The 25,909-nt window shown below is 40.0% G+C and overlaps 1 protein-coding gene across 1 annotated transcript in view; it reads right to left on the reverse strand.

Moving 5' to 3' along the window:
* Nucleotides 1-1,111: 1,111 nt before the first annotated feature.
* Nucleotides 1,112-25,909, reverse strand: part of loxhd1a (lipoxygenase homology PLAT domains 1a) — a 31,391-nt gene continuing 6,593 nt past the window's right edge. The window contains exons 2-42 of the mRNA XM_015058179.1: nucleotides 25,053-25,167; nucleotides 24,878-24,889; nucleotides 23,479-23,559; nucleotides 22,614-22,798; nucleotides 21,929-22,027; nucleotides 20,930-21,078; nucleotides 20,714-20,837; nucleotides 20,325-20,575; nucleotides 20,112-20,247; nucleotides 19,849-20,009; nucleotides 19,639-19,725; nucleotides 19,403-19,538; nucleotides 19,123-19,277; nucleotides 18,865-19,025; nucleotides 17,296-17,372; nucleotides 16,969-17,165; nucleotides 16,684-16,876; nucleotides 16,432-16,592; nucleotides 15,177-15,510; nucleotides 14,913-15,064; nucleotides 13,419-13,552; nucleotides 12,963-13,111; nucleotides 12,502-12,606; nucleotides 12,295-12,423; nucleotides 12,044-12,211; nucleotides 11,766-11,947; nucleotides 11,514-11,630; nucleotides 10,319-10,481; nucleotides 10,004-10,158; nucleotides 9,293-9,502; nucleotides 9,019-9,166; nucleotides 8,732-8,940; nucleotides 8,413-8,598; nucleotides 7,016-7,143; nucleotides 6,797-6,914; nucleotides 5,870-6,047; nucleotides 3,764-3,949; nucleotides 2,980-3,150; nucleotides 2,197-2,329; nucleotides 1,835-1,990; nucleotides 1,112-1,725 (exon numbers count right to left, since the gene is read on the reverse strand). Of these exons, the coding sequence (XP_014913665.1) occupies nucleotides 1,245-1,725; nucleotides 1,835-1,990; nucleotides 2,197-2,329; nucleotides 2,980-3,150; nucleotides 3,764-3,949; nucleotides 5,870-6,047; nucleotides 6,797-6,914; nucleotides 7,016-7,143; nucleotides 8,413-8,598; nucleotides 8,732-8,940; nucleotides 9,019-9,166; nucleotides 9,293-9,502; nucleotides 10,004-10,158; nucleotides 10,319-10,481; nucleotides 11,514-11,630; nucleotides 11,766-11,947; nucleotides 12,044-12,211; nucleotides 12,295-12,423; nucleotides 12,502-12,606; nucleotides 12,963-13,111; nucleotides 13,419-13,552; nucleotides 14,913-15,064; nucleotides 15,177-15,510; nucleotides 16,432-16,592; nucleotides 16,684-16,876; nucleotides 16,969-17,165; nucleotides 17,296-17,372; nucleotides 18,865-19,025; nucleotides 19,123-19,277; nucleotides 19,403-19,538; nucleotides 19,639-19,725; nucleotides 19,849-20,009; nucleotides 20,112-20,247; nucleotides 20,325-20,575; nucleotides 20,714-20,837; nucleotides 20,930-21,078; nucleotides 21,929-22,027; nucleotides 22,614-22,798; nucleotides 23,479-23,559; nucleotides 24,878-24,889; nucleotides 25,053-25,167 (6,572 nt within the window). The 3' untranslated portion in view covers nucleotides 1,112-1,244. The remainder of the gene's footprint in view (nucleotides 1,726-1,834; nucleotides 1,991-2,196; nucleotides 2,330-2,979; nucleotides 3,151-3,763; nucleotides 3,950-5,869; nucleotides 6,048-6,796; nucleotides 6,915-7,015; nucleotides 7,144-8,412; nucleotides 8,599-8,731; nucleotides 8,941-9,018; nucleotides 9,167-9,292; nucleotides 9,503-10,003; nucleotides 10,159-10,318; nucleotides 10,482-11,513; nucleotides 11,631-11,765; nucleotides 11,948-12,043; nucleotides 12,212-12,294; nucleotides 12,424-12,501; nucleotides 12,607-12,962; nucleotides 13,112-13,418; nucleotides 13,553-14,912; nucleotides 15,065-15,176; nucleotides 15,511-16,431; nucleotides 16,593-16,683; nucleotides 16,877-16,968; nucleotides 17,166-17,295; nucleotides 17,373-18,864; nucleotides 19,026-19,122; nucleotides 19,278-19,402; nucleotides 19,539-19,638; nucleotides 19,726-19,848; nucleotides 20,010-20,111; nucleotides 20,248-20,324; nucleotides 20,576-20,713; nucleotides 20,838-20,929; nucleotides 21,079-21,928; nucleotides 22,028-22,613; nucleotides 22,799-23,478; nucleotides 23,560-24,877; nucleotides 24,890-25,052; nucleotides 25,168-25,909) is intronic.

Here is a 25,909-nt window from a genome sequence, read left to right on the forward strand (position 1 = left end):
ATTGCGTCTCTCTAACATGAAAATATAAATTTTCAGCACAACACCGTCCATGTACTTTTGACTGGAGGAGAAGCTTGACATACAATCTGCTTCTAAATTCAATAAGGTGTTGATGGAAGATCTGACATTCTGCTTTTAGCTCAGTGGCTTACTGCTCCAGCTGCTTGTTTCTAACTGTTTTATGCTCTGGGAGTAGAGCGGAGTTTCAATATTTTTAAGTAGAGAAAAAGAAAATAGAGTGGATCCCAAACTATTTGTGCTGCAGTATTTGCAGATTTGTTCATTGGTAAACATTTTTAAAACATCATATTTAAAACATTTGAACAAAAATGGGACATGAACACCTTAATGCAACGCTACCTGACACGCTATTGGCTGGCGTTTGCAAAGCAGCCAATCCTGAAGCACTGTTTATTTTCCTTGGTACTGATTGGTGGTAACCCCAAGAACAGAAATATGAGTAGAGTCTGGATGTTAGCTTGTGCGCTAATGCTAAGACTAGCACTTTGAACTGCCTTGTGGCTGAAAATGTGCTATTTAAATAAATTACCTTGCCTTACCTTAAGTGTTTTATTTATTCTTGTAATGTTGGAATCCCTAAATAATGTGAAAACCCAGACGTCACTGTAAATATAAAAACAAAGTGTTTTCAAACTTTTTGTCCCCCTGTTCTACTGCTCCATTCATCCACCTGTCCATCCATCCTCTGATTAATTTCCATATTTAAAGCCTGGCCTATGCAGAAACATCTCACATAAATGCCTGAAATTGTTTTAAATATTGAGTAGAACGTGACTGTAGACTCTGCAACAGCTGCTTGACACTACATCTAGGAAAATGAGCAAAACCATCAAAGAAATTTACCTGTAAGATGCTAAAATACTCTCACAAGAACCTAACAATATACTTTATTCATTTGTAGTGGCTATAAAATGTGTACAGCTGGGGTTTATGGATCAGCAAGAGATCTAAACAAAATTGAAAATGTGCTTGAGGTGAATACAAAACATTTTAATCTTTTATAAAACATACATTTACAAAATTCACAGCAGGATATAAAAATGGCACATTCCGATTTTCCCTGGCCAAAGAAAGCAGAGCTTTTACATTCCCCCAGTTTAGTCAAATCTATAAATGAAAACATCATTCGTTCCTGAGATATAAAATGCACCCGAATGGTTTTGGTAACTTAATTTTTAAGGTAGATCCTTCTGCTTTTGGCCCTTTCAGAAATTAATTCAGAGTCAGTACTTTGGGTAGAGCACCCTGGCAATCTGTCCATCCGCTCTGTTCGTGTCCAGCCACTTCCCACAGAGGAAAATTGTGGTGACGCCATTGGCTGTGTTGGTGATTTCCACCCTGTCGAGCAACCAGCCAGGGCAGAGTCCTGAGTTATCGTGCTCCACTCGAACTCTCTGCAGATCACCCATGTCCAGCATTTCCACCACAAAGCGATCAGTCTGCCCCCGTTCAAAGAGGTTACGTAGCCTCTGCCGCAGTTGGCGACTGCCTGAGTCTCCGTTGGAGCCGTAGATTGTGATGAAAACGTTGGCATCTGTTCCCGCTCCCTTCTCATCGCCTGTGATGATGATGATCTCATACTTGACGGGCACCAGGCTTCGAGCTTTGCTTGCGAAGCTCTCAACGGTCTTTGTGCACTCAAAGGTCAGGCAATCGTCCCTCTTCGAAGACAGCGGGATAAGGGCATTGCAGCGGAAGATGTACCTAAACAGGGAAAGAAGAAAACGAGAAGTTTTTAGCTTACAAACAAACCAACCTACGAGTGTTAGTAGAAATCAAATGACTTCTAAAGGAGTTGTAAGAGTTCTCTTACTTGTTTCCAAGCTCCTTTTCAGTCACAACTACCTCCTCGACATGCCAGTAAGCCTCTCCTTTCACTTTCTTCCCATCTTTGGGCGTGTGGCCCAGGCAGATGGCAGCAATATCACCCACATTCTTTGAGGAAAACTCAAATCTGTCAACATTTCCCCTGAAAAGGAAAAAAAAATGCCTGAAATTGATTGAAATCTGATAATTTATGTTAATGATTCAGTTTTGACATTGTACTATGATGTTATTATAGTAAATGGTTTGTTGTTCAAGTCATTTTTGCAGGTAGGATTAACCTAAGTGCAAGCAGCATAATGGAAACAACTTTACCAGGAAAAATGTCCAAACCAGACGGGAAATACTTACCTCAAAAACCTCTTCTTCTTTGAAGAGTTCTCCATTACAAGTTCTTTTGATCTGCACTTCTTCCCCTCCAGTACAATCCAGGCATTCTCCTTGGTTTCGTCTGTGTCTCCAGTTGTGACACAAATTTCATACTCTTTCAGAGACAAAGTCCAGAACAGAGTCACGGTACAATCTTTCCGGCATCTCCCAACAGAAACTTCATTATTTAGCTTTAAGAAACAACACACTTCACCCTTATTTATTCCCTGGATAAAGATGTGAAACACAATCATACTCTGGTCCAGATCAACCAGAGTCTGAGATTTTATTTTATGCTCTCTTCTGTGCAGTTTTTCCTTCAGGTTTTCTAAAGGATTTAGGTTTTGGCACTGAGGGAATTATTGCATTATTTCTATGTTGATGCACATTATGTTTTCAAACATTACCCTACTGATAGACTTGATGGTGACCCATTTTCAGATCAAAGCATCAAATTTTGTAAGACAAATATCTTGGTACTTCAAGTACTTGACAGTGGGAAATGCTTTTCTATATTAATCTATGTTCATCACATTTCTATTTTTCTATGTTAATCACATTAGACCCAGTGGTTGTTGCTATAAACTCCAACTATTTGGGCAAAGCACACAGTTGAAGTGTTTGTTGAACTGTTTAAACTTGTGATGGCAGAACAGAAAAGTAAATTTTTTTAGATGTGCATCCTAAGCAAGAGATGCAAAAAGTAACTTTTTACTCATCCTTACCAGGGGTATCATAAAGCATAAAGGGTGTATAATAGCTCACTTGTTTTCTCGTTGAGGTCTAAATAATCATTGTTTGCACAGGCCAGCTCTCTCATTATCTGTCCATCATCGCCTTTCTTGGAAAGCCAGCGGTCACAAGGAAAACGGAAAGTTTTGTCCATGAACTCATCCTTCACGTCAATGTGCTCCAAGTGCCAACCTGGAGCAATACCTGCAAGACGAGTGAAAAAGAATAAGTGAGAGACAGCAATTCGTCTGATTAACAGGAAATTAATTGACCTGTTCTAAGGTAAACATTGAAATAAGGTTTTTTTTTTCTTAAATTATAATAAGGGTTCTTTTCTTTTCTCCCTTTTCCCTTCATTTCTTAAATAAAAACCACATCAAATATACAATCTTACTGGTTTATAAACCTTTGTTGATCTGAGATTTTTATCCTACAAAGGTATTTTTGGACAACAGATCCACTTTTTTAAAGGAGGAACAAACCCCTCCCCCCCAATACAATTAAATAAACTGTGGAATTATATATCATATTCACAAGAATTTTAATAATGTATGACATTTAATAAATTATGTATATTTTAGCTATTTATTAAATTGTAACCTGTTCATAAAGTAAGGCCTCATAAAATAAAGCTTATAGTGTTTTGCAAAAAAAAGAGAAAAGAAACATGAATTAGAAACAACAGAAATCACTCAAACGAAACAAGATCAAAGTCAGAACAATCAGATGTTCACTAAAGATTTCAGCTAAATCAGTGTCATCATTCCTAATTTAATCTTCCCGTTATGCAAAGTGACCATTTATCCAAGCAGCTGACCTGTGTTGTCGTGCCAAACTCTGACTTTGGAGAGGTCTCCCAGGCTGAGGATATCGGGGAAGCGAAACATGTCCACCTGCTTGCGCTCAAACTTGTTGGACTTGGTGGAATCCTTCAGCGCCAGAGTCCCCGTGTCACCGTTCTCTCCAAAAACGATGACCCACACGTTGGCGTCGGTGCCCGCTCCTGTGCAGACAGAAAAGAAAATCACACAATTATGAGAACTGTTATAAAACTGCAGAGTGGAGAGATTTTGTTACAAGTTTTATGGCATTTAAGCTTTGCTGCTTGCTTTCAATATATTTTCTCTCTCTTTCTGCAACGTGCTGAGAATGCCATAATACTGCCATAAAGTTGATTGTAAGAACTTATTTTAAATAAGTCAGGATCTTGTTTTCATAGTTCATGTGCAAATGTCACATCCCAAGTCCCACAGGCAATCAGAAAACATTTTCTGCATGCATGCTCCATTCCACCTCTTGTCATGTCATTTGCATGCATGTGGCTGTGTCTCCATCACACTGGCAGCTTTCTCTTCCCAGAGCCTCAGCATTTGGTGCAGGGCTGCATCCTAGTTTCTAGTAACTGCCAGAGGCAAAGCGGGGTCTTTTGAAGTCGGCTCAGACCTCTCGCTATGCTATCACATTGATCAGCAGTGCAACTGTGAAAATACTGCAGCCAGAAAACGTGGCGCAGGAGTGTGCACGACTACTAAACAGGATTTATTTCATCACCGTGTGGCAATCAAATGAATAACATCCCTTTTCCTGCAGAAAAACCTTCTGGACGAGGACAAGAAGCACGAACACCCAACTTAACCCCGACTTCTGATTGGAACTAAAGGGGACAGGATGAGATGTATTTAGCGATTTGTTAGCAGTGATCTCATTTACAATCAGAATATGTTATGTTTGCGGATGAAAGGGGGCTCAAAATCCAACCGCTGACAGATGGATCCCTTTGAAAGTGGCGTGAAAACAAATTGACACACTTGACAGATGAAACGTCCGTGTTAACTACAGAGTCCCTTGGGATCTTTCTGGCAGAGCTGGGGGGATGCTGGTGATGAAAGAGTTTGCCTGAGCCGCTCTCCTGAGTTTGAACACCCCGGGACTTAACCTGGCACTGACCCTGAGATGAAAGCCTGGCTGGATGGATGACTGCATGCCTGATAGGTAGACCTGAAATGGCCTCATGCGCTGTCTGCCTCTAAATCAAATCAGTTCTTCTTCCAACCCCCTCTCTCTCACGCGTGCTCGAAATATTAAAATAAAGAAATCTCCAAACAGATTCGTCTGTGGCTTGATTAAAATGCTGAGACATTCAGATCAGCGGCTTACGACTTGCAGCTTAGTGGATTTAAAGATGAAGTTTGTTAAATTAACAGCTCAATTATTTATTCATAGTTCGATATTTATTCAATAAAGATTATGTTTGATTCAAGTCACCACAATTAGAAAAGTCCAATTTAAAAGGGCCAGTATCTTATCACAAAAGAGTCATAAAACATGAAAATCACAAAAGTATCAAAAGTTAATCAATCACAAACAGCCTTTTTGAGCAAATAGGTACATTTATTAATTTTTTCTGACACCCTACTTGAAACAAAAGTATTACCATAGGTCTTATTTGGAACCAAACACGAAAACAGGAAACAGTTTCCTTGTCAACATAGACCTTTTAACCAGGAATTTGTTGAATGGATGTGGACTGGACACTTTTACTTCTCCCAAAGCGCCAATTAAGCAGGAACAATGGTTGAAACATCTGACATCAAATAGTTAGGGAATGGAAAACACTTTGTGTTTCTGAGTTACAACACAATTAGAATCCTGAATGTAAATGCAGGATAAAAGCTGAGGGGCGGGGTCGAACAAAGTTCAAGTCACAACGACAACAATTAGATATAACAGCGAGTAATCACTATTTGGCAACTTTTGGCTAATTGCTGGGGTGCCTTGTGCTTGCTTTTAATCCCACTCAAATTTCCTACAATTTCCTTACATTGGTAAAGTTTCCTTTGAAAAAAATATCAGTAATGACAGAGAACTTCAGGGAAACCTGCCACTCCTCCTGCTTTTCTTAATCTCTGATTGTGGAGTTCACCTGAAATGTCGCTCGTCTTGACCTGGATGATGTAGGTGGTGAGCTCCACCATCACCTCATCGTCCACCACAGCAGGCATCTCACAGATCACAGTCCTCTTGGGTCCGCGTGTCCTGGACAGCCACTCCTCGTAGGTAAACACGTACACCTCCTCTGTGCTCAGGTCGCGCATGATCACCTGGATTCACAACAGCTGGGTTTTAAAAATAATCTCGATGCAAAGCAGGAGAGGTGCCAATGAAAATGAATGACGTCAGAGGACGTGACACCGGATTTTATGATGGCACTAGAAAAAAAAAACAGCAAATAAAGATCAATAACCAACACCTGGTTATTGGTAATGCATCAGTGTTTAATCAGGGATAAGCTATTACTAGAGTGCTCCATGCATGGATGATGAAATGTATCGTTGCAATGTCCTCTAAATATTTTATTGTTAGTGGAAGTGCTTTGCCCACACAACCTCTCTCTTATTAGCTCAGCTGTATGCACGTTTATTTGGGCTGATTGCTATTCTGGATGTTCGCTCGGTCAGCTGTCGAGTTCATTCCGATGCGCGGTCCCAGCTATCCGTAAAGGCAGAACATCTGCTTGTGATGCTGAACACACCAGGCTCTGTGAACGGGGCGAGTCAAGGAAATGCTCACAGTCACACTGCAGTTCCTGGCGCAGATCGACAGGGCATGGGATTTCTCCCGGCTGCTCTGCTGCCCCGCAGAGGCAGTGTTAGCAGGGAGAGAGACATTCCAACCTTTTAAAGCTGAAACTTCATGTAGATGGTAGAAGTGACCTCTGATGGTGTTTTGTCAGGGTATTGTAGTGAGAAACCTTTTTTTTTTTTTTTTTTCTACTCGTGTGCTAATGCACAGAACCTGTTGACATGCATGTGTGCGTATCCAGATGCAGGGCTTTGCACCGTGAGCTGACCTTGTCGAGGAACCAGTCGGGTCGGCTGCCGGAGCCGTCAATACGGAGCCTCATTTTCTTGAGTGGGGCTATGTCATCGATCTCCATGTTGAAAGTGTCTTCCTGACCGCGCTCAAACCTGTCCCCCACAATAAGCAACTCAGAGTGTTTTTTCATATTTCAGAGTAGAAAACGGGCGTAAAGATATGAAAAGAATATATATGTATATATTTAGGCTACCTGTCCTCGTTTTTCTGCAGCATCATCTCTTCTGTGCTGCCGTTGGCACCGAACACAGACATGAAGATCTTGGTGTCCGTTCCTGCATTCTGCACATCTCCGGTTACTACCGTCAACTCATAGATAACCTGAAAGAATCGTAGTGTTTCACAAATCAGATAAGAAAACAACCCGCTACAAGGTAGTCCATTTGAATCAGGATATTTTGTTTTTCCACATTTGGAGAACTAAGAAATCATCTGTGGCATGGAAATCGGATGATTTTCATATTGATTGACCCTGATCAGAAACTCACTGGTTTGGAATTTCAAAATAAGATCTTTGAACATACAATATGTGCTACCAGGTTGTACTAACAACACTCTTTAGTTAGATATCTTCAGTATCAGTATAAAATAAGAATAGAACTCAAATGTGGCTCGACGATGTAAAAGAAAGTGTTCATGAGAGTGCAAGGCTTTCAAAAGATAACAGGAAGGTTAAATGTAATGCAGCAAAATTATCTGTTTTCCCGTTCAGAGTTCATCTTCTGTCTGCTGCAGAACATGCTAGATTTGGCAATATTGAAATCTAGTCGCTAAGACACACTCTCACGGGAAGCTAAGTCAGACTCTTGGTAATAATGCTACCTACTCTAACTGTGTTAATCACAAATAAAAACAGCTTAAAATGGCAACCCTGTAGTCACGGAGTCCTTATAAAACAGCATGATTATAAAAGTTGCATATTTGCAATTTTTTTTCTGTCTAACAGGAAAACAAATAAACACAGGCAATATGGTAAGACTAACAGTAATTTCTTTCTTGAAAGAGATAATGTCAGCCAAAGAGATGATCTGTCAAAAAAAAAAAAATCTACACCCAGTGGTTAATTTATGAGCCCAATGACTTTAATAGTCATTAATATGTAATTTAACTGTAAAGTATAGCCCTGCACCAAAAATTTATAATAAACTTGTCTTATCGCTCTTATAGGATCCATAAACTAATTATATTAATAAGTCTTTAAGGGTGATAAAAATCAGAACAGTGCTTTAGATACAATAACACATGGACAACCTGAAAATTTATTGAGTTATTACATTATATAATCTACTCACACTGCTGTACAAATGCATTTCTGTAAAGTCCTCATAATTAGAGGCTACATGACAAAAGGATTTCCAAGGGATGAAATTATGTGCTTGAGGAAGTCTGACTGTAATATCATGTAGTACATTAGATTTTTCAGAATGGGTGTTTATTTTTAGCTGTTTTTTAAGATGTCCCTATTGATTAGAAACTAGTTATTCCTAGCTATAAATAATGCTGAAAATAAACAAACATGTTAAAGATTTCACAGTTTTTGATATGTGAAAGTACAACAGATTGAGTCATTTCCCTTGTCCGTTTACGAACCTTCTGGGTGATGGCAATGGCCTCTGCATCTAACACATTGAACACTCTGGCTGTCAAGCCGTCCCCTCGATCTTTGGCCAGCCAGCACTTGCAAGCAAAGATATATTTGACCCCTTTGGTTGGCACAGCAACGGCCAGCTCATCAACTAGCCAGCAGCTCTCCGGAGTGGCCCCATCATGGCCGAGCTGCGGGGAGGGGAAAGGACAATCACTTCACACAACAAGGCTGTATTTTTCCAGCACTTTGACTCATGTGTGGGTGAGCATGGGAGTGCCCGTTCCTCGGTGAAACTCTAAAAGCTTCACCCCCGCTACTCACCTCCACCTTTTTAATCTCCCCCACGTCTGAACCGTGGGCCTCGAAGCTCTCCAAGGAGCCAGCCTGAAAGCCCTTCCTCCCGTCAGGGAGATCGAGCCACAGCCTCTCCGTTTGGGCGTGATTGACCCCAGCGATGATTACATATGCCCTGCTGGTGGTGCTGGCATCCCTCTCCGGCCCAGTGCAGATGGAGACGTGGTACGGTATGACTGCAAGGCGGGTATAATACCTTGAGGATGTGACTGACCTCAAAATGAGATCATGATGAATGTGTGAATATTTCTTACTCGGTAGATCTTCTTCTTCTTCTTCTTCTTCTTCTTTGTCGTCCTCCCTCTTCTTCTTGCTCTTTTTGTTCATGTTACTATCAACACTGTTCACTGTCAAGGCTGAGGTCTTTTTACTCTTTAGGCTCTCTCTGACACCGTCATAATCCTAAAACACAAGAGATTAAGAAATACAGGCACAGACAAATGCAGCTGCTTAGAAATAGAAAATAACAGAGATAAGAGAGAAATATTTGTATCTATAACTATCGAGTCCTATGGCTGCGTCTGTTACCTTGACATAAAAGACTCTTTCGATGAGTCTGTCCTCCCTCTTCCTGGAGAGCCAGCGCTCGCATAAGAACAGGTAGACTTCTTCTGTGTCCAGATCGAACACCTCCACCTGGTCCAAGTACCAGTCAGGACTCACCATGCTGTTATCATGGCGGATTTTTATCTTAAAAACCTGCCCGAGGTCCACTGCTTCAATCGTGAACTTATCCACCTTGGAGAAAAGATGATGATGAATTACAAGCATGTATAACATATACAGTGCCTCACGAAAGTACAGCATTCCTATCACTTGACCTTTTCCACATTATTAAGATTTGATGGAACAGAGCGACACTATGCACGATGATGAAGTGTGAAGTTACAAGTTTCAAGTTTATTTGCAAATAAAAATATAAATAGCCACAATGGAATGGGTTTAATTTAAAGCATATGTACAGATATATGACTTAGAATGACCCAGGCTGAGTCCAGAACTAAATCTAACAGATAATTAGTGGCAAGACTTTGATATTCACCCATTCCATTTTGACTGAGGCCATGAAAATAAGAGTTGCACCTTCGATATTAGGAAAAAGGGTTCAGATTATTAGTCTTGTATGATTTTTGCACTGGTGCTTGTGGTGGTAACATGACAAAATGTGGAAAAGCTCAAGGTGTACGAAAACTGTGTGTCTTCTCTTCAAGTGTTGTAGCTAAGAAAACGTTTTCTTACAGATCCCCGTTCAAACTTGTTACTGTTCGTTTCCGACTTGCTCAGTTTTCTCTCCCCAGTGTCCCCCAGGTCTCCATAAATCGTGAGGAAGACGTTAGCGTCCGTACCAGAGCCGCTTACATCACCTGTCATCACTGACACGTTGTATGTGTGCGCTGTGGTGGGAATAACAGCAACAGAGCACATCGGTTTTGGCTATTTTCAAGACAATGTACAGAACAAAGAGGCAATTTACCATCTTTTGACAATGCTGTCATGACAGATTTATTAAGGGAAAGAGGCAAAGGAAAAAAAACAAAACAAGACACAACATACTCTCCAGGGCATCTTCCACTTCGACCTCAGTCACTTTCAGGCTGCCGTCTCTGGAAAGCTTCTCGGTGATGATGTCAGAGGGCTGCAGCTCTCGCACTGTTTCTCCGTCCTCTTCTGACTTGGCGAGCCATCGTTCACAGGGGAAGATGACGGTCTCTGAGCCCTAAACAGAATGAACATTATTACCACCAAGAACTTATCTTAGTATTTTCTGTCTGTGTTTTCAAATGTGTATTCGTGATCATAGTAAAACCACACTGTTGGAGCAGTGTCAGTTTTCCAGGTGAAGAACATCACCACCTGCTGACTAGAAACAGGAGAAGAAAACGCTGGTAAGTGGTAAATAGATGGGAAATGTGAGTCTACTGCGACTTTAAACAGAAAATAAGCATCAGGGTTGAATTGTGTTTTCAGTAGATCAGCTAGTGTTCACACTGGGGTTGGTCTTCATCGATCCTGGATTCCGAATTAAATTTTTTACAGGAATTGGAACCAGTGCTGTACATTTACCAGAACTGCCATCTGGCTATTTGTCCAACAAACAACATCAGGTTATGGCTGAATCCTCTTTTATAGCCTAATGTTAACCCTTGACCTCAGGCTTCGAATGGGGTAGGATGTCCAAAATGTTTCTGTGAAAGGGGAACTGCTAAGAGAAATGACTTTGCAGCCCTAAAATAGAAAGTTTTCCAGAGTCAGTCTTGGAATAAATGATTGAGAGGAACCTTTGCCAATACATTCATAAATTTAAATATTTTCTACATTAACATATTTCTAGTGGGCTGATAACCTGATAAATGTTTAGTTTGAAGTGTTGCACTATTTTATGTTTACTATCATTAATTTAGGTTAATCTGTGGATATAATGTAGTTTTTAGGTTATTATCTAATAATTAATTTTTACATCTAATTATTCTAAAAATAGATATTTTAAGCGTTGATTACCTTCAACGTTACCTTCACAATGACGATTACACAGATACACTATGAAAAGTCAAATTCTACAAGGTGAAACACATAATTTTTTAATTTTTTAATGAAAAATGCTACATTCATTCATTTATAATCATGCATACCTGCTTGACGCAACAATAATTAAAAGAAATAGTATTTTTCACCAGATGATTTGAATGCTAAAGAGTTTACTGGTCAATATAGAGTTTCCTCTATTGTTGCAGTCACGCTGCAGACGTACCTTTCCCTTCCTGAGCAGGCGTCTGATCTCCACTCTGTCCAGGTGCCAGCCCGGGTTGACCCCCCGGTTGTCATGGCCGATGCGGATCTTCTCAATTACGTCCCCTACATCTTCTAACTGCAAGAACAACAATACAAATTGCTCTTTTAAAGGAAGAATTCGCCATAGGCAACCATCTGCTTTCCAAAAGATAAAAAAAAAAATAAAAAAATCTGCATGTATTAATTTGTAGCTTCTCATATTTTAACGTACTTCAACAATAAACATGTCTTCAGCTCCTCTTTCGAAGTACATTCTCCTTTCCCTCTTGTTGACACACAGGGACTTCTGCTGAGTGCACACTGCGTCTCTTCCATACAGAACAATAAAGACGTCTGCGTCTGTCCCGGCTCCGAAAACGTCGCTGGTGAAGGTTTTAATCTCGTACGGAACAACTAGGAACAACAAAAATAAAACAAATCAAACGTATTTTTGGCACATCCAAAAGAAACAAATTTCATACGAGTGCAACATAAAACAGTGAGTATTACATGGTGTGTAAAACTCTGTTTGAAGAGGGTTAGGAAAGAGATCCCTGACAATCGCCCCATCGTCTTCTCCTTTGTCCAACCAGCGGCCGCACGGAAAGCGTAACTTCTGCCCTACAGACTGGGCGTCAATCTCTACCCAATCGAGGAACCACCCTGCAGATCCTCCTCCTTAAAAATTCATCAATGTGAATGAACTTTGAGTTATTTAGCAATGTTTAAAAAAAGAAAAGAAAAAAAACATCTTAATGTACCGCAGTTGTCATGTCCAATGCGCAGCTTCCTCAAGGGTCCCAGGTCAACAGCTTCCACTGTAAATTCATCAATCATGCCTCGCTCAAACTTGTTTCTATGCGTCTTTGAGGCCTTTAGAGTAATTATACCTGCAGATATGCACAGAGGAGCTTAAATACATTACAATGCATGCAAATCAAACACAATATAATAGCTTAAAGCGTCACCTGTGTCATCCTTGGTACCAAAAAGGGTCATGAAGACGTTCGCATCTGTTCCTGCATATTTCTTGTCGCCGGTTTTTATCCTCACTGTGTATGTTGTTGACATGGCTGTAAAAAACAAAAAAACCCAAAAAACAAGACAAAAGTTACTAAATAGGCGAGTTATTTCCCTTTTAATGGGTCTTATTGGTTCAGAATAGAATAGAATAGAATAGAATAGAATCTGGTAAGATTTATATGCGTCAACAGCAAAGTGGTAGGCAAATAGAGACTCAAATTAGAAATAAATAATAATCATAAAAATAGAGATGGAAGCTATGCAACTGTAAAGTATTAAAGATACATAAAAACAAAAGGTGACAAAAAATACAGTAATAAATATGAGATGAAGATCCTGCGATATTAAATTTTATTACGGTTTTGGTTGAACCATCATACTTTTGCTTTTCAATAGTTGTTCTCACCCTTCTGTTCCAAGCCAAGGGTCGCTTCAGAGTCGTCTTCATCTTCATCCCCCTTCTTCATGAAGGCTTCATCCACAGGGACCAGCTCTCTGGAAAGCTGGCAATCGTCTTCATCAACAGCAAGCCACCGTTTACATGGGAAAAAATACCTGCGTCCAAGTACATGATTTACTCCAAATATTCTCTAGATTTGTTCAGATTCAAAGTCTCCACATAACACTGGTGATCTTTTTTCTTTCTTTTTTTTTCAAAGTCAAGTACCGTTTCATACCACACAGTGGAGCTCTACTGACATAATATGTTTTATGAGTTGGCTGAGTTAATACTGTTTAATCACATCTGAGTGAAATATCCTAAATCAACACCATTTTTCAATATTGTGGTCTCAGATCAGATAACTCTGATCTGAATAGCTGAGCGGTCAGCTGCCCTCTTCCTGTTATCCCAGTGACTCACGTTGTGTCATCTTTGGTGTCCACGATTTCCACTCTGTCCAAAAACCAGCCGGCGCTGGCCTGGCTGTTGTCATGACGGATCCTGAGTTTCTTCAGGACCCCGAGATCAACTGCTGTCAGGCTGAAAACATCCTCCTGGGTCACACACAAGCAGTAGAAATATGAAAAATGAGACTTTTTATTTACATTTGAACAGAAAATGGCATGTTAACAAATATTTGTACCCTTCTCAATAGGCAAAAGATAAATCTTTACTGGAATTAAAACCTTCCTAATTGTTGATCATGCTTCTGCTGGTGTTTTGATGATTCATCTTCGGTGATAAACTTGACGTATTTGAGTTTGGAAAGCCTCCCTGTCACCACTCTGGCTGGGGCAAATGTCACTACTAGTTAGACGAAGCATGTCGGTAAAATTAAAAGATCACTTTAAACCTAAATATAACATGGGTATGAAAGTTTTTGTTGGCATTCTGTACTCTTTAGTTAATAGAAGTACGTGTAATTGAAAGTTTTTTTTTTTGTTTATACTCCTCAAAGCATGCATGAACTTTCAATTAGTAATCCATGACTTCCTGTGGCCCTGAGGCATAAACATCACTTGAAACAGAAGCACATTCCTCTTGGCCTCCATTCAAAAAGGGAATGAGGAAACCAGACCGGTCTTGCCAAGGCTCAAAGTGAGGAATATGGTGAAGGAGGTAAAAATCTTTGAAGCTCAGTTGGAGGACTGCAGCAAAAAGTGTCATCTTAAGGTCATCAAATGTCAAAAACGGCCACACTGTAAAAACACAAATCCTTACCAAGTATTTTTGGTCCAGGTTTTGAGTGGCAATATCTCAAAACATGGGTATGAAACAGACACTTGGATACACTTGAAACAGACAAAACCAACTTACTAATAACTTTTTTGCAATATATGGGAGGTTCCTTTAAGTGAACGTGTCCTTAAGTGGAACTAGAACTTTTTTTTCATTAATATGAAAGAATTATTGACATAAAACAAGTTCCTATTTCTTGCTGAAAAGTTACTTGCATTGTTTATGTTTTTTTTTTTTGTCTTATTTTAAGTTTAAGTGTAGTAAGATATTTGCACTGGAAATCAGACAAAAATACTTGGTAAGATTTTGTGCTTTTTCAGTGTAGTGGCCTCTATCTACATGCTAACCAGTTCGTTGGAAGGCAAGTTTGGAAAAAAAACAGTTTCTTGTCCACAAACACAAACAAATATAAATATTTTAATATTCTATAGAGCAGAATAATGAAGGATTGCTCTCTGTGTGCTAAAGCTTTTAAAGTGTTATAGAAGAAGTACAATTTTTTTTTAACATTTTAAATACAGGCTACAATTTTGAGAGAAGATATATTTTAACTCAATTGGATCATAAGTACAGGAGGAAATACATTAATCCACTAGAAGTGGTGACCGTTTTCCTTGACAACAAAAGTTGAATTAAACTTAATTTTAAAATCGAGTTCCACCGAACAAAACATACCTGTCCTTTTTCGAATTTATTCAGGTGATTGGATTTCCTGAGCCATCGCTCCCCTGTGTCACCAGTCTCTCCGTAAATGGTGATGTAGACTTTGGCATCGGTCCCGGCACCCCACATTGTCCCAGTGTATACATAAACCTCATAAGAGTTCACTGAAAGGAAAACATAAGTAAGTCTTTAATGGAATGCAGTGGCTAATTAAAACACTGCCTGTCAGGCTTGACATATTAGTGAGTGTGCAGATTACAGTCATGCTCCACTTACTCTCCAATTCCTCGTTGGAGTCAGTCAGCAGTTCAACCACAATCTCCCCGTCCTCTTCGTCCCGGGCCAGCCAGCGGCCACAAGCGAAAGTAAATGTCTCCACCACTTCCTGCAGCTCCTCAATTATCTCCACCTCCTCCTCTTCTTTCTTTTTCTTTTTCTTGTCCTTCTTCTTGTCCTTTTTAGTCGTCTCTTCTTTCTTCACCTCAATCTGCACCATGGCCATCGTTAGCCTCTTGATGTCCACCATCTCCAGAAACCATCCGTCTCCGATGCCTTTACCGTCGTGGAAGATTCGGATTTTATAGATTTTCCCGACATCCAGAGCTTCAATCTGCATTTTAGGGAAACAACAGTATTTGAAGTATGAATGTATGTGTCTGAAATGTTTTTTGTTTGTTTGTTTTTTTCAGTCTAATGCACCTTTTGCTGTGATTGTGAGAAACTGCATCTAGAGACTGAAGGTTTTTTTTTCTCATTCTTTTTTTTGCAATTTGGCCCATCATAAAGTTTTATGTGGCCCAGAGACACATAAACCTTGAAAATAACTGTTGTCTGTTTAAACAATATTTTGTCAATTAAATAACAGCAGTTTTCAACAAAAGAAGATTAAGACCACAGAAAAAAAATAATAATTTTCTTAGAATTTTGACTTTTTTTTTTCGGAATTTTGACTTTTTTCAGAATTATTCTGACTTTAATCTTTTAAGGTCAAAAGTCAGAATTCTGAGAAGCCAAATCAAAATTCTGAGGAAAATAAAGTCAAAATTCTGAGAAAAAAATGTGAAAATTTGGACCTTTTTCTCAGAATTTTGACTTTATCTCAGAAAACTAAAGCCAGAATCATTATTTTTTTTCCAGTGGCCACAATCTTTTTCTGTAGTTTTCATATATATGCTGCCAAATTACATCAATCTGAAATGATGTTCAGTATTATTGAATCTTAAGAAGTACTTGTGGAGTGCAGAGGTGGCTATTTATTCAAATTTCAGAAGTTTGTTAGTGGGTTTTATCAGTACATTTTGCCACAACCGGCCTTTTGAGGACATTCATAAGAAAAATACGTTTGACACCCTTGCTGTAGCAACTCCCATGTGTGCACATCTCTGCTTTCAGATTTTCACTTTTCTTTTTTTTTTTTTTAAAGAAAAATTATTGCAAACCCTGTGATGCATTACTGAGATGGTAGTAATTCAAGATGAATATTTTTGGAAGACACAGTGAACATTAACATATCTTGAGGTTTAACAGAGACCTTGAAGATTTCAGTGGTGCCACGTTCAAAATTGTTGGAGCGGCTTTCCAGGGCGAGGATTTCAGTTTTCCCTTCATCTCCATATATCTGACAGAAGACATCGGCGTTGGTCCCGGCTGATCGGATGTCACCAGTGACCACTGTTATTTCATAGTTGATCACTGTTAAAGAAAAGGTGTGAGTTCACCATGACAAGTTGAGAAAAAAAACATGTAAATAAGAGGGACATACTTTGTTTTATTTTTCATTTACATTTTTCTATTTCCAAGACCTCGCTGGGATAGATTTCAACCTCCACTTTGCCGTCTGCTTCATCTTTGCAGAGCCAGCGGTGGCTCGGGAACATATACTGCATCCCGTGAACCGGCACGGAAATCTGCACACTGTCCAGAAACCATCCGGCTCGTAAGCCTTCGTTTGTATGACCAATCAGAAGACGGTTGATCTGCACGTACAGAGTAAAATTGATGAAATACGGGGATTAGCTTCAAATAAAGTGCCCGAACGTGATTTTTCTCCGAGATACAACACACTTGCCTTTCCGATGTCATACGTATCAAGGGTGAAGATGTCAGTTCTTGCCGTCTCAAAGTAATTCCTGAGGTCATTGTCTGAGACGGCCAGGATCACTTTGTCAGTGTCGCCCTTCTCACCGTACAGCTTCACGAACACTTTGGAGTCAGAACTGGCACCGTTCACGCTGCCTGTCTTGATTGCGATGTGGTAGCCGACATCTGCACGCAAAATGTTTCATTGTTTATCCAAATTTTAACACAAATGCTAAATTATTTGTTTGGTGTTTTTTTCTTTTTCTTTTTTTTTCAATGAATGGGTTTGCAAAAAAAAAATTCCGTAGTGACTTACTAAAGAGACGCACCCCGTCTCCAGCTGGAACCAACTCACGGATAATCTGCCCGTCATCTTCATTGCGATCAAGCCACCTAGAATAAAAACATGTTATATTTATCTGAGAAATATATTTGTTAGGACATTGTTGTCATGAGAATGACTTGACATAAATCACTAATATTAAAGAAAAAAAGTATATAACAAGACAAACACAAAATCAAGGTAATACAAAACTTAACATGAAATGTATACATGCAACAAAATGTATATCTTTGTCTTATGGAAGCAATACTTACCCAGCTTTAAACTTAAGGCACAATTTAAACATAAAAAAAATAAATATTTATTACAACCAAAGTTTGTAGTCAATTGTGATAATGTGAGTTTGACTGGATAAAATAATTGGCCGCATAAAAGGAACTCTAGAAGAATCACGAACATGGCTCTTCTGTCTCATTACTTCGTCTTAAGTCTCCCAAGCCGTCTCTAATGAGCAACACAGACAGGCAGGAAGAACACTTTTTTCCTCGGGAAGTAACACTGCACCCAGCTTTGCGGTTGCACTCCAGTTACAGAACGAGAGAGCTGGCTGGCTGCATGCATTTAGTGTCCATTTGTAATGGCAAGGCCATCCAGCTCTTACCTAACTACTTAAACACATGCCACTGGAAACCTACTGACCCCAAACATGCGCAATTTGCATCAGTAAGAAGACTTCTAAAAATGCCAGAAGGATTTTAGCCGTCTGACAGCTGGCTTAGTGGTCTTTGCACAGAACAATTAGGATGTAAACATGTGAATTATTAAAAAATATTTTATCACTTTCCTACATGTAAAATCATTTTTACATTTTACTGAATATAAAGATTAAAAAAACATCAACAATTCGCTGCTTATTTTCTAACAGTCCGAAATATAAATGCATTAAGGCAAAATCTCCCAGGTCTTAGGAAACCCAAGCAGCCGCAGACCGTAACATCACCACACCGTGTTTGAATGTTATTGTTTTTCTAAAAGGCTCCGTTAGTTTTAAGCCAGATGTAACTTTCATCTCAACAGTGCTCAGAAATGTTTCCCAATGGTCTTGGAGATCATCAAGATGACATGGCTAAAGTCATTAAAGGGCTAGCTGAGGCCAGTGAGGTCCGCAGGGCCTTAGAGGCAGTTCTGGGCTCTTTTGTGACCTCCTGGGTGAGCCATCTTGTTCTAACGTTGGTCGGCCAGCCGCTCCTGGGAAAGTTCAGCACTCTTTTTTTTTTATTTAACAAAACTATCTTTGTCTGATATCAAACTTGATAATAAATTGCAGACGAAATCTATAACGGGTAAAGATTTTGTTTCTTAACCCTGTATATCAGGTTAGATCCATTCTAAACTAGTGTGTAGTATGAATGCCTGTGCATGAACTGTGGCTCCTTTGCTCCCTCTTTTTTCTGATCCTTGTACCTGAGTTTAAGTAAACTGAAGTAAATCCAGCAAAGACCTTAAACAGGACCTGAGACAGATGTAGCATACATGCTAAGATTTTCAGTTTACAGCTCAAGATGCTTCTTGTCATGCATCATGTGGAGAGTATTGTCTTGCCTGAAACATGGGAACTCAGTGGCAGAGGACTCAGGCTGTCCCTCCTCTCTGACCAACACCTTATCAAGATACCAACCACAGCCTCCACCGCGGCCGTCGTGACCTACTCTGACTCTCCGCACCTGGCCCAGGAAGACTGACTCGATGAGGAACTCGTCGTGCTGCGGGCAAAACAAGGAGAAAATAAAGACTTGAAATATGTTTCACAAAGAACAAGAACGTAAATTTATGTGAAATTTAGGTTAATCGTTTACTCACGTTTCCCTTTTCAAATTTGTTGACGTTGTTTTTGCTCATAAACATGAGACGCTCTCCTGTGTCACCCAAGTCTCCAATAACATTGAGGAACACGCTGGCATCGGTGCCACTACCACTGACATTGCCGGTGCAGATTGTGACCCGATACTTTATCACTGAAATGAAAGTATCAGGAAAGAGCTGGTGTTGCTCTAGGAACTATTCACAACGTTCCTGAACCCTGGAGCAGTTACTTAAACACTATATATTTTAATAACTGGGGAATATCTTGATAACTTACGGGGCAGCGGCTCATCAATGAGTGCTCCTGTGGCGGGAAGTTCTCGGACAATCTCATTGTCATCTTCATTGATGTCCAGCCAGCGGCCACATTCAAAAGAGTACTTGTCCATGGTTAGAGTCTTGAGCAAAGTGACCTGCAGAAAGTTGAAGTCTCATCTGTCATCAAGCTCACCTTTTACTGCACTCTGGTTTGTGAACTTCCTTCACACAACAGAAAGAATAGTCGTGGCTCACCTTCGCTAAATGCCAGCCAGCAAATGGATTTCTCTTCTCATGCCAGATCCGCAATTTTAACAATCGTCCCATGTCCGGCATTTCGATCTACAGAAATCCCCCCCAAAAAAGTTAGGTATAAACAAAAACATTAAAATCGCCTCCTAGGAACATTTTATGGATCAACATCTCAAATAAACCAAATAAAGAATGAGACGATCCCAGATTTACCATGAATTTGTCAATCTGTCCTTGTTCAAAGCTATCTGAATTGTTTTCCAGTTTAATCTCATCTGACTTTCCTTTCTCTCCATAAATCTGCAGAAATACTTGGGCATCTGTGCCGGCACCTTTTATGTCTGAGGTCCAAATCCACAAGGACCATGGGTACTCTGGCGTGAATAAAAAGAGTATTATTCCAACACAAAATTTGTATAAAAAGATTTTTAAAAAAATTCTACACAGTAAACACTATGATTTATTTTTTAACTCACTTTTGTGTTTTTTCTGTCTGAGCGAGACCATCTCATACAGTTCCCTCTCAATAAGTCCGTCTCCTTCATCCTCATCCAGCCACATCCCACATGGAAATGTTTGCTCAATGCCAGTGAACGGACAGTATATCACCACCTGCAAGCAAAATGGCTGCTTAATGGATAAACCACGCTGCTACAATCAATCTGTTACCAATTAGAAATGTGTAGTACCTTTTCACAGTACCACCCTGCACCAACAGCACCGTTGTCATGACCGATGGTGACCCTGCTGAGAGGGCTGATCAGTTCACAGATCTCTACATTGAAGATGTCAATGAGAGCTCGCTCAAAGGCACCACCTTCTAGGAAAATTTTGCCACTGTTCTTTAAGCCCTTGGAGCCATGCATGACCATGTGGATCTTGGAGTTGGTTCCTGCTCCCCTGATGTCACCAGTCATTACTTGAACATTGTATATAATCCCTGAATAGGCAGATAAAAATATAAAATTACCTTTTTTGGATTGAAAACATACTCTTTAAATGGATTTAAATAGGAATTTATTTGATGGTTCATGCTTAAAGTGTAGCAAACACAAGGTGATGGCACTTATTATCACACCCATTGGTTGCATTGATCCAACCAAGACGTCTCTCTGTATTTTGCCGTCATCTTCATCCATGGCAAACCAGCGATTCACCGGAAATTCATATATTTCTTTATTCCCCATATCATCTATGACAACCTGCGATGTAAGGAACATTAAGCACAATTAGCAGTTTTTGTTTTTTGAAGAAGTGCACATCTTTAAAACCACAACTTCATCCATCTACATGCCTTGTCTAGAAACCATCCGGCTGAGGAACCTCTGTTGTTGTGACCGATGGTGATTTTTCTAAGCCTTCCCAGGTTTGGAGCCTCTATTGTAAACTTGTCCTCTGAACCACGTTCAAAGTTGTCTTTGTCACTATCCAGTCTTCTTTCCCCTTTCACATTACAAAATATGATTAAGAATTACAGAGTGAAACTTCAAGACGCCCAAGAAGTTGCAGTTATTGAAAGTGAACTGCTGAATAGATATGATTTTGAGCTTCATATTGGACTGATGTTGAATCTACATAAGTTTGATTCAAGAGGTGAAGCACCAAGAAGCAACAGTTCAATCTAGATGTTAACTAGTGCAACTGGGGAGAGAAGATTCTATGTCCTTAAATTTGCAAGGTTCATAGAATAACAGAATAGGTGGCACTTGGAGAGGAAGTGCTCTAAGGTAGCTGCTAAACTATCCAACCATCCAACATTCCTTGCAAAAGCATTATACAGCATTAAACCAACTTGTCAGGATTAAGTGGAGTTGCATTGTGGGTTCACATGAGTCTGGGGCTATTGTGTCGCTTGGCATACGGGGTATACCGATGCACAGCTGGCCCAGTGTTGAAGCCAATGTGTACATGAAGGCATCTGAAGGTCCATGGCTACCCAGATTCTGTCATCTTTCCCCAATCAAACCTGTGTGGCGTCAGCTGAGACATCAATTTCATCCCAGTTCTGATCTCTAGGATCAACACAGTGGGAAAACACTGGAGACAACAGCTGTAAGACTCCATTCCACAGCAAACTGTGGCTTGTATCCAGGCCAGAAGGGGAGCCACACTCTTCTGACATGGAGCATGCCGCCATCTCTATGACCCAGTGGATCTGGCATTTCAATGACTGTAATACAGATTCATGTGCGCTATCTTTTAATTTCCACCACTATTCCTTTGTGTTTACCTTTTATTGCCAGTGAGTGCATTTGAAGACCCAACCTTTATAGTCCTGTGTATTCTACATTACCTGTGTCACCATGTTCTCCAAAGATATTCAGGAAGACATCAGCATCAGTCCCACTTCCTTTCATATCAGCAGTGAAAACACTCACAAGATACTTATTTACTGCAAGACAAAAAATAACACATCAGGCCAGAAATGGCTTGTGAAAATCACTGGAAAAGCATCAAATGCAGTTTCCAATCCACAGTGGAGAATACTAAATTGCTCTATTCCATTTCTTAAGGTTCCTCAAATATCACCTCTGAGATGGCTTCCAAATTAAATATTTATAACTCTGGGTGTGTATTTGACAAACAGCTATGTTGCTACGACTGTCTCTTATGGCACAATCTCTTTGCAATGCTGGACTTGATTGTCATTAGGTGCTAAGATGTTAGATCGCATTACGGCAGGGGTCACAGGGACCAGTTTTACCCGAGGACTACACTGGGATAGCATTCAGTTACAACCTGAAACTATAGGACGGCCTGCAGACTTTCAGGCAGAGTAGTGTCTTCCTTGTCAAACACATCCAATTACTACTCAGTTTTTGTGGAAGGTTGCCTCATCTTTAAAAATGTATTGTGCCCTTTGTGAGGCTTCGGTTTACATTTACAAATCACTACTACGATCCACAACTTTTCCAAACAACGTCTTTCCAATTGTAATCGCTTGTTTTGTGGTTTTGTAAGAGGAGTTTGTGGCCTACATTTTGGGACTTCCATGGGGTTTAGACTGCCCAGGAGATCCCTGACGAACAGGTTGTCACCCTCCTCCCGGCTCAGCCAGTTGTTGCAGGGGAAATAGAAACGCAGATGGGGCCGGATCATGTCGGTCACCACCACCCTGTCCAAGAACCAGCTGGCGCTCATTCCCGTGTTGTCATGTTCAATTCTAGAGAAAACAAAAGTCCGAGTATCACATTATTTGATTTGCACACTCTAATCGTCTCATCACATGAGATAAAATTTTACAGTTTAATACTAAACAAGGCTATTAATTTCATACAAACCCAGTTGCTAAGCTACAAATCTGGTCTTTCTGGAAAATTGAGAGGAAAAATACTGTTGTTGAGAGAGACCTTTAAGAAGTACCAGTTGCAGCTGGTCACAATTCCTTCATATAAAATGCATCCAATTGTTAGCCGAGTGGTCTCCACGGCAACAGTGATAGCTCTGCTCGGTGATGATGGTGAGACGAGATGAAAAGTGTTTGATGTGATTGCTCTTGAACTTGTAGAGGTGGTGATTTTGCATGTTTAGAGATTTGGGTTTCATAAATCCTTGCATGATTCAGTAACTCGTGTGGGCTGGCTGTGACGTAGCTCTGCTTCCTCTTCATCCACTCATAACAACAGATGGGATTTAACCTTTTGTCACTGGACAAAATCTCTTCATGTCCAACAGATAAACACATGCTTACATTCTGCATGGTTTATTTAACCATGAAGCTTACGTTCATTGAGCTGCCTACAACTTGGGAATTTTAAACATTTGATCCAATGATGGAAACAACTCTAGTGTAGCAATGAAGAGAGGTTTTAAAGTGACTTGCATTTTCATATGATACAGTACCTTAGCTTTTTAATTGGGCCAATGTTTTGTGTTTTGATGCGGAAAACATCCGTCTTATTCTTCTCAAATGCATTCCGGCTTCTGTAAATCAAAAAAAAAAAAAAAAAAAGTGAGAAAGTATTAAAATTTGTGAGAAATCTGGCATGAGCAACTTCCATTATTTAATCCAGTGAGATTATAACAGACAGATAAAGGAACTGATCTCAGAATCTGTAAAGGGCATCACCCCGGCTGATCTAGCTTAAGGGACGCCTGTGGACTGATGGCGGTAGTATAATCTGAAACCTTCCTCAGGCTCTGGCGCTTCACCCCTCTCTCCTTGTTCATGTGTTGTACTTTTGCCCCTCGCAGAGAGGAAACAGAGTGTGTGAGCACATGAAATCCCCCTCTAACCCAAGACTGCGCATCAGATGGCCTCTTATATCTGTTGACAGATTCCCTGACAGACCCACATCTGTCTTTTATTTTTTTGCTTTTAATGTTACCCCGGTAAGGCCAAGGATTAAAGTCATAAACTGTCAACAGGTGAACTTGTGCCCTCATACACCATTTCAAGTTGCCCGCGGAGATGAAAAGGAGACACTGCAAACTTTGGAATTCATGCAATTTTAAATCTGCTGTAATCACACTGAATTTCCAAAGAAGTACATTCTTAATGTGCCTTGGAGGCTTGAAGAGATAAGCATCTCCCTTGCCCGTATTGTGCTGCAAAGTGTAAACCTATCACGACACAATACAGGCAGGACCAGACGCATATCGGAGTAAGGTGAAACTGCTAACTAAGCCAGAAGTTTATTGTGTAAATACCAGAGGAATCAAAGGCATCTTTGTCCAGTATTTTATCAAATTAGCTGTCACACAGTGTGGACATACTGAATACAAGTCACGTTGATACATACTGAAATGAATGAATGGGACCACCACAAGGTGTGGATGACATGATCCAGAGTGGTTGACAATAAGCTGTGTGTGTCCTGTACGCTGCCAAGGTAACTCTGTCTGTCAGTCAGCGTGAGTGGAGATAAAAGCAGCCTGCTGCTGATAAGATCCCCTGGAAGTCATTTGATCATCTGCATAAATGACATCGTGGTCTTCTTTCATTCCTTTGTGAATGGAAACGAAGACTAGCCATGTCACATAGTTCCTCCTTACTCCAGATATTCTGAGTCCAATAGTTGTTTTTGGTTGTTGTTGTTGTTTTTCTTTTTACATCTGTATGAAGGAGAGATTCCTGCTTCACAAGGAAACCATTTAGTCTATTTTCAAATGTCAAAGTTTTTAGAATGACCAGTGGAAAGTTGAATAGGAATTCTCTCCCATACAGTCTCATATTCACAATACAAGCAAACAAAGGTACAGAATGTTAACCATCTCCTTTTGTAGACCAGTTAGCAAGTACCTCTTTTCTGTGCTGAGGAATTAGGGAAAAACAGAAAACATTAAAAGTTAATGATTCACTGTGAAAATATGCGAGACCTGTAAACATCAGTAGTTATGTACATTAAGCATGGTCTTAAATCAAAAGGTGGAATTGTTGGGGAAACATTTTTATTTAGCACCATAATTATACTTACTTGCTTGCCAAGTGAACCTTGGGTGAGACGCCAAAGTCTCCAAAGAGGGTGACAAAAACATTGGCATCAGTCCCAGCTCCCTTTACATCCCCTGTGACTGTAACCACCTCATATACTGTAAGAAAGAGGAGACAGGATATTAAATACGACAAAAAAACAAAACACTCCCTCTTGTATTTATGAGAATCCCTGACTGAAGGCCGGAACCACCCCAAGTTACTTAGCTGGAGCAGTAGTTTTACTTTAGCTAAAACTGAATTTAAGTTAGTTTAGTTTTACAGCACCAATTCACGACAAAAATGTTATCCCAAAGCACTGTATAGCATGAACAGGGCCACTAAATTTATAGAAATATGTGATCATCTCTCTCCTGATGATGGAGGCACTATGCAGAGGAAGTTCATTCAGCAGCATTGTTTGAGATTTTGCTCTTATGTTCATCATCCTTTACTCCATAGATTTGAGTTCAAATGTAGAACTAGTAAATATTTGGTGTTTGACTTCACCATAACAAACTGGGCTAGATCTTGTATTGTTTCCAACGATGTTCCAATCCATTTTTACAAATAAAGGCACCATAAAACTTTAATGTTTGCACTTGAGGAAGAAAATGTACACCAGCCTGGAGGGAGCAGCAATCACTTTTCCAGTTAAGTACCATATCTAGCCCCACACTCTAGTGCAGAGATCCCAAACTGTGGGGGGCGCCCCCTAGGCGGGGCGCCGTGCAATTGCAGGGGGGGCGCGGGAAGCCGTCTGGATGAAAAAAAAAAAAAAAAAAAAAAAAAAAAACAAAAAATGCGATGGGTGGGGTTTTTTACTTAAAACTTCAAAATGCTATTTAGTCTAACGAACTT

The sequence above is a fragment of the Poecilia latipinna genome, unplaced genomic scaffold (genome assembly GCF_001443285.1).
Source record: "Poecilia latipinna isolate Pla-1442-1.1 unplaced genomic scaffold, P_latipinna-1.0 Scaffold1521, whole genome shotgun sequence".
Classification (NCBI taxonomy): Eukaryota; Metazoa; Chordata; class Actinopteri; order Cyprinodontiformes; family Poeciliidae; genus Poecilia; species Poecilia latipinna.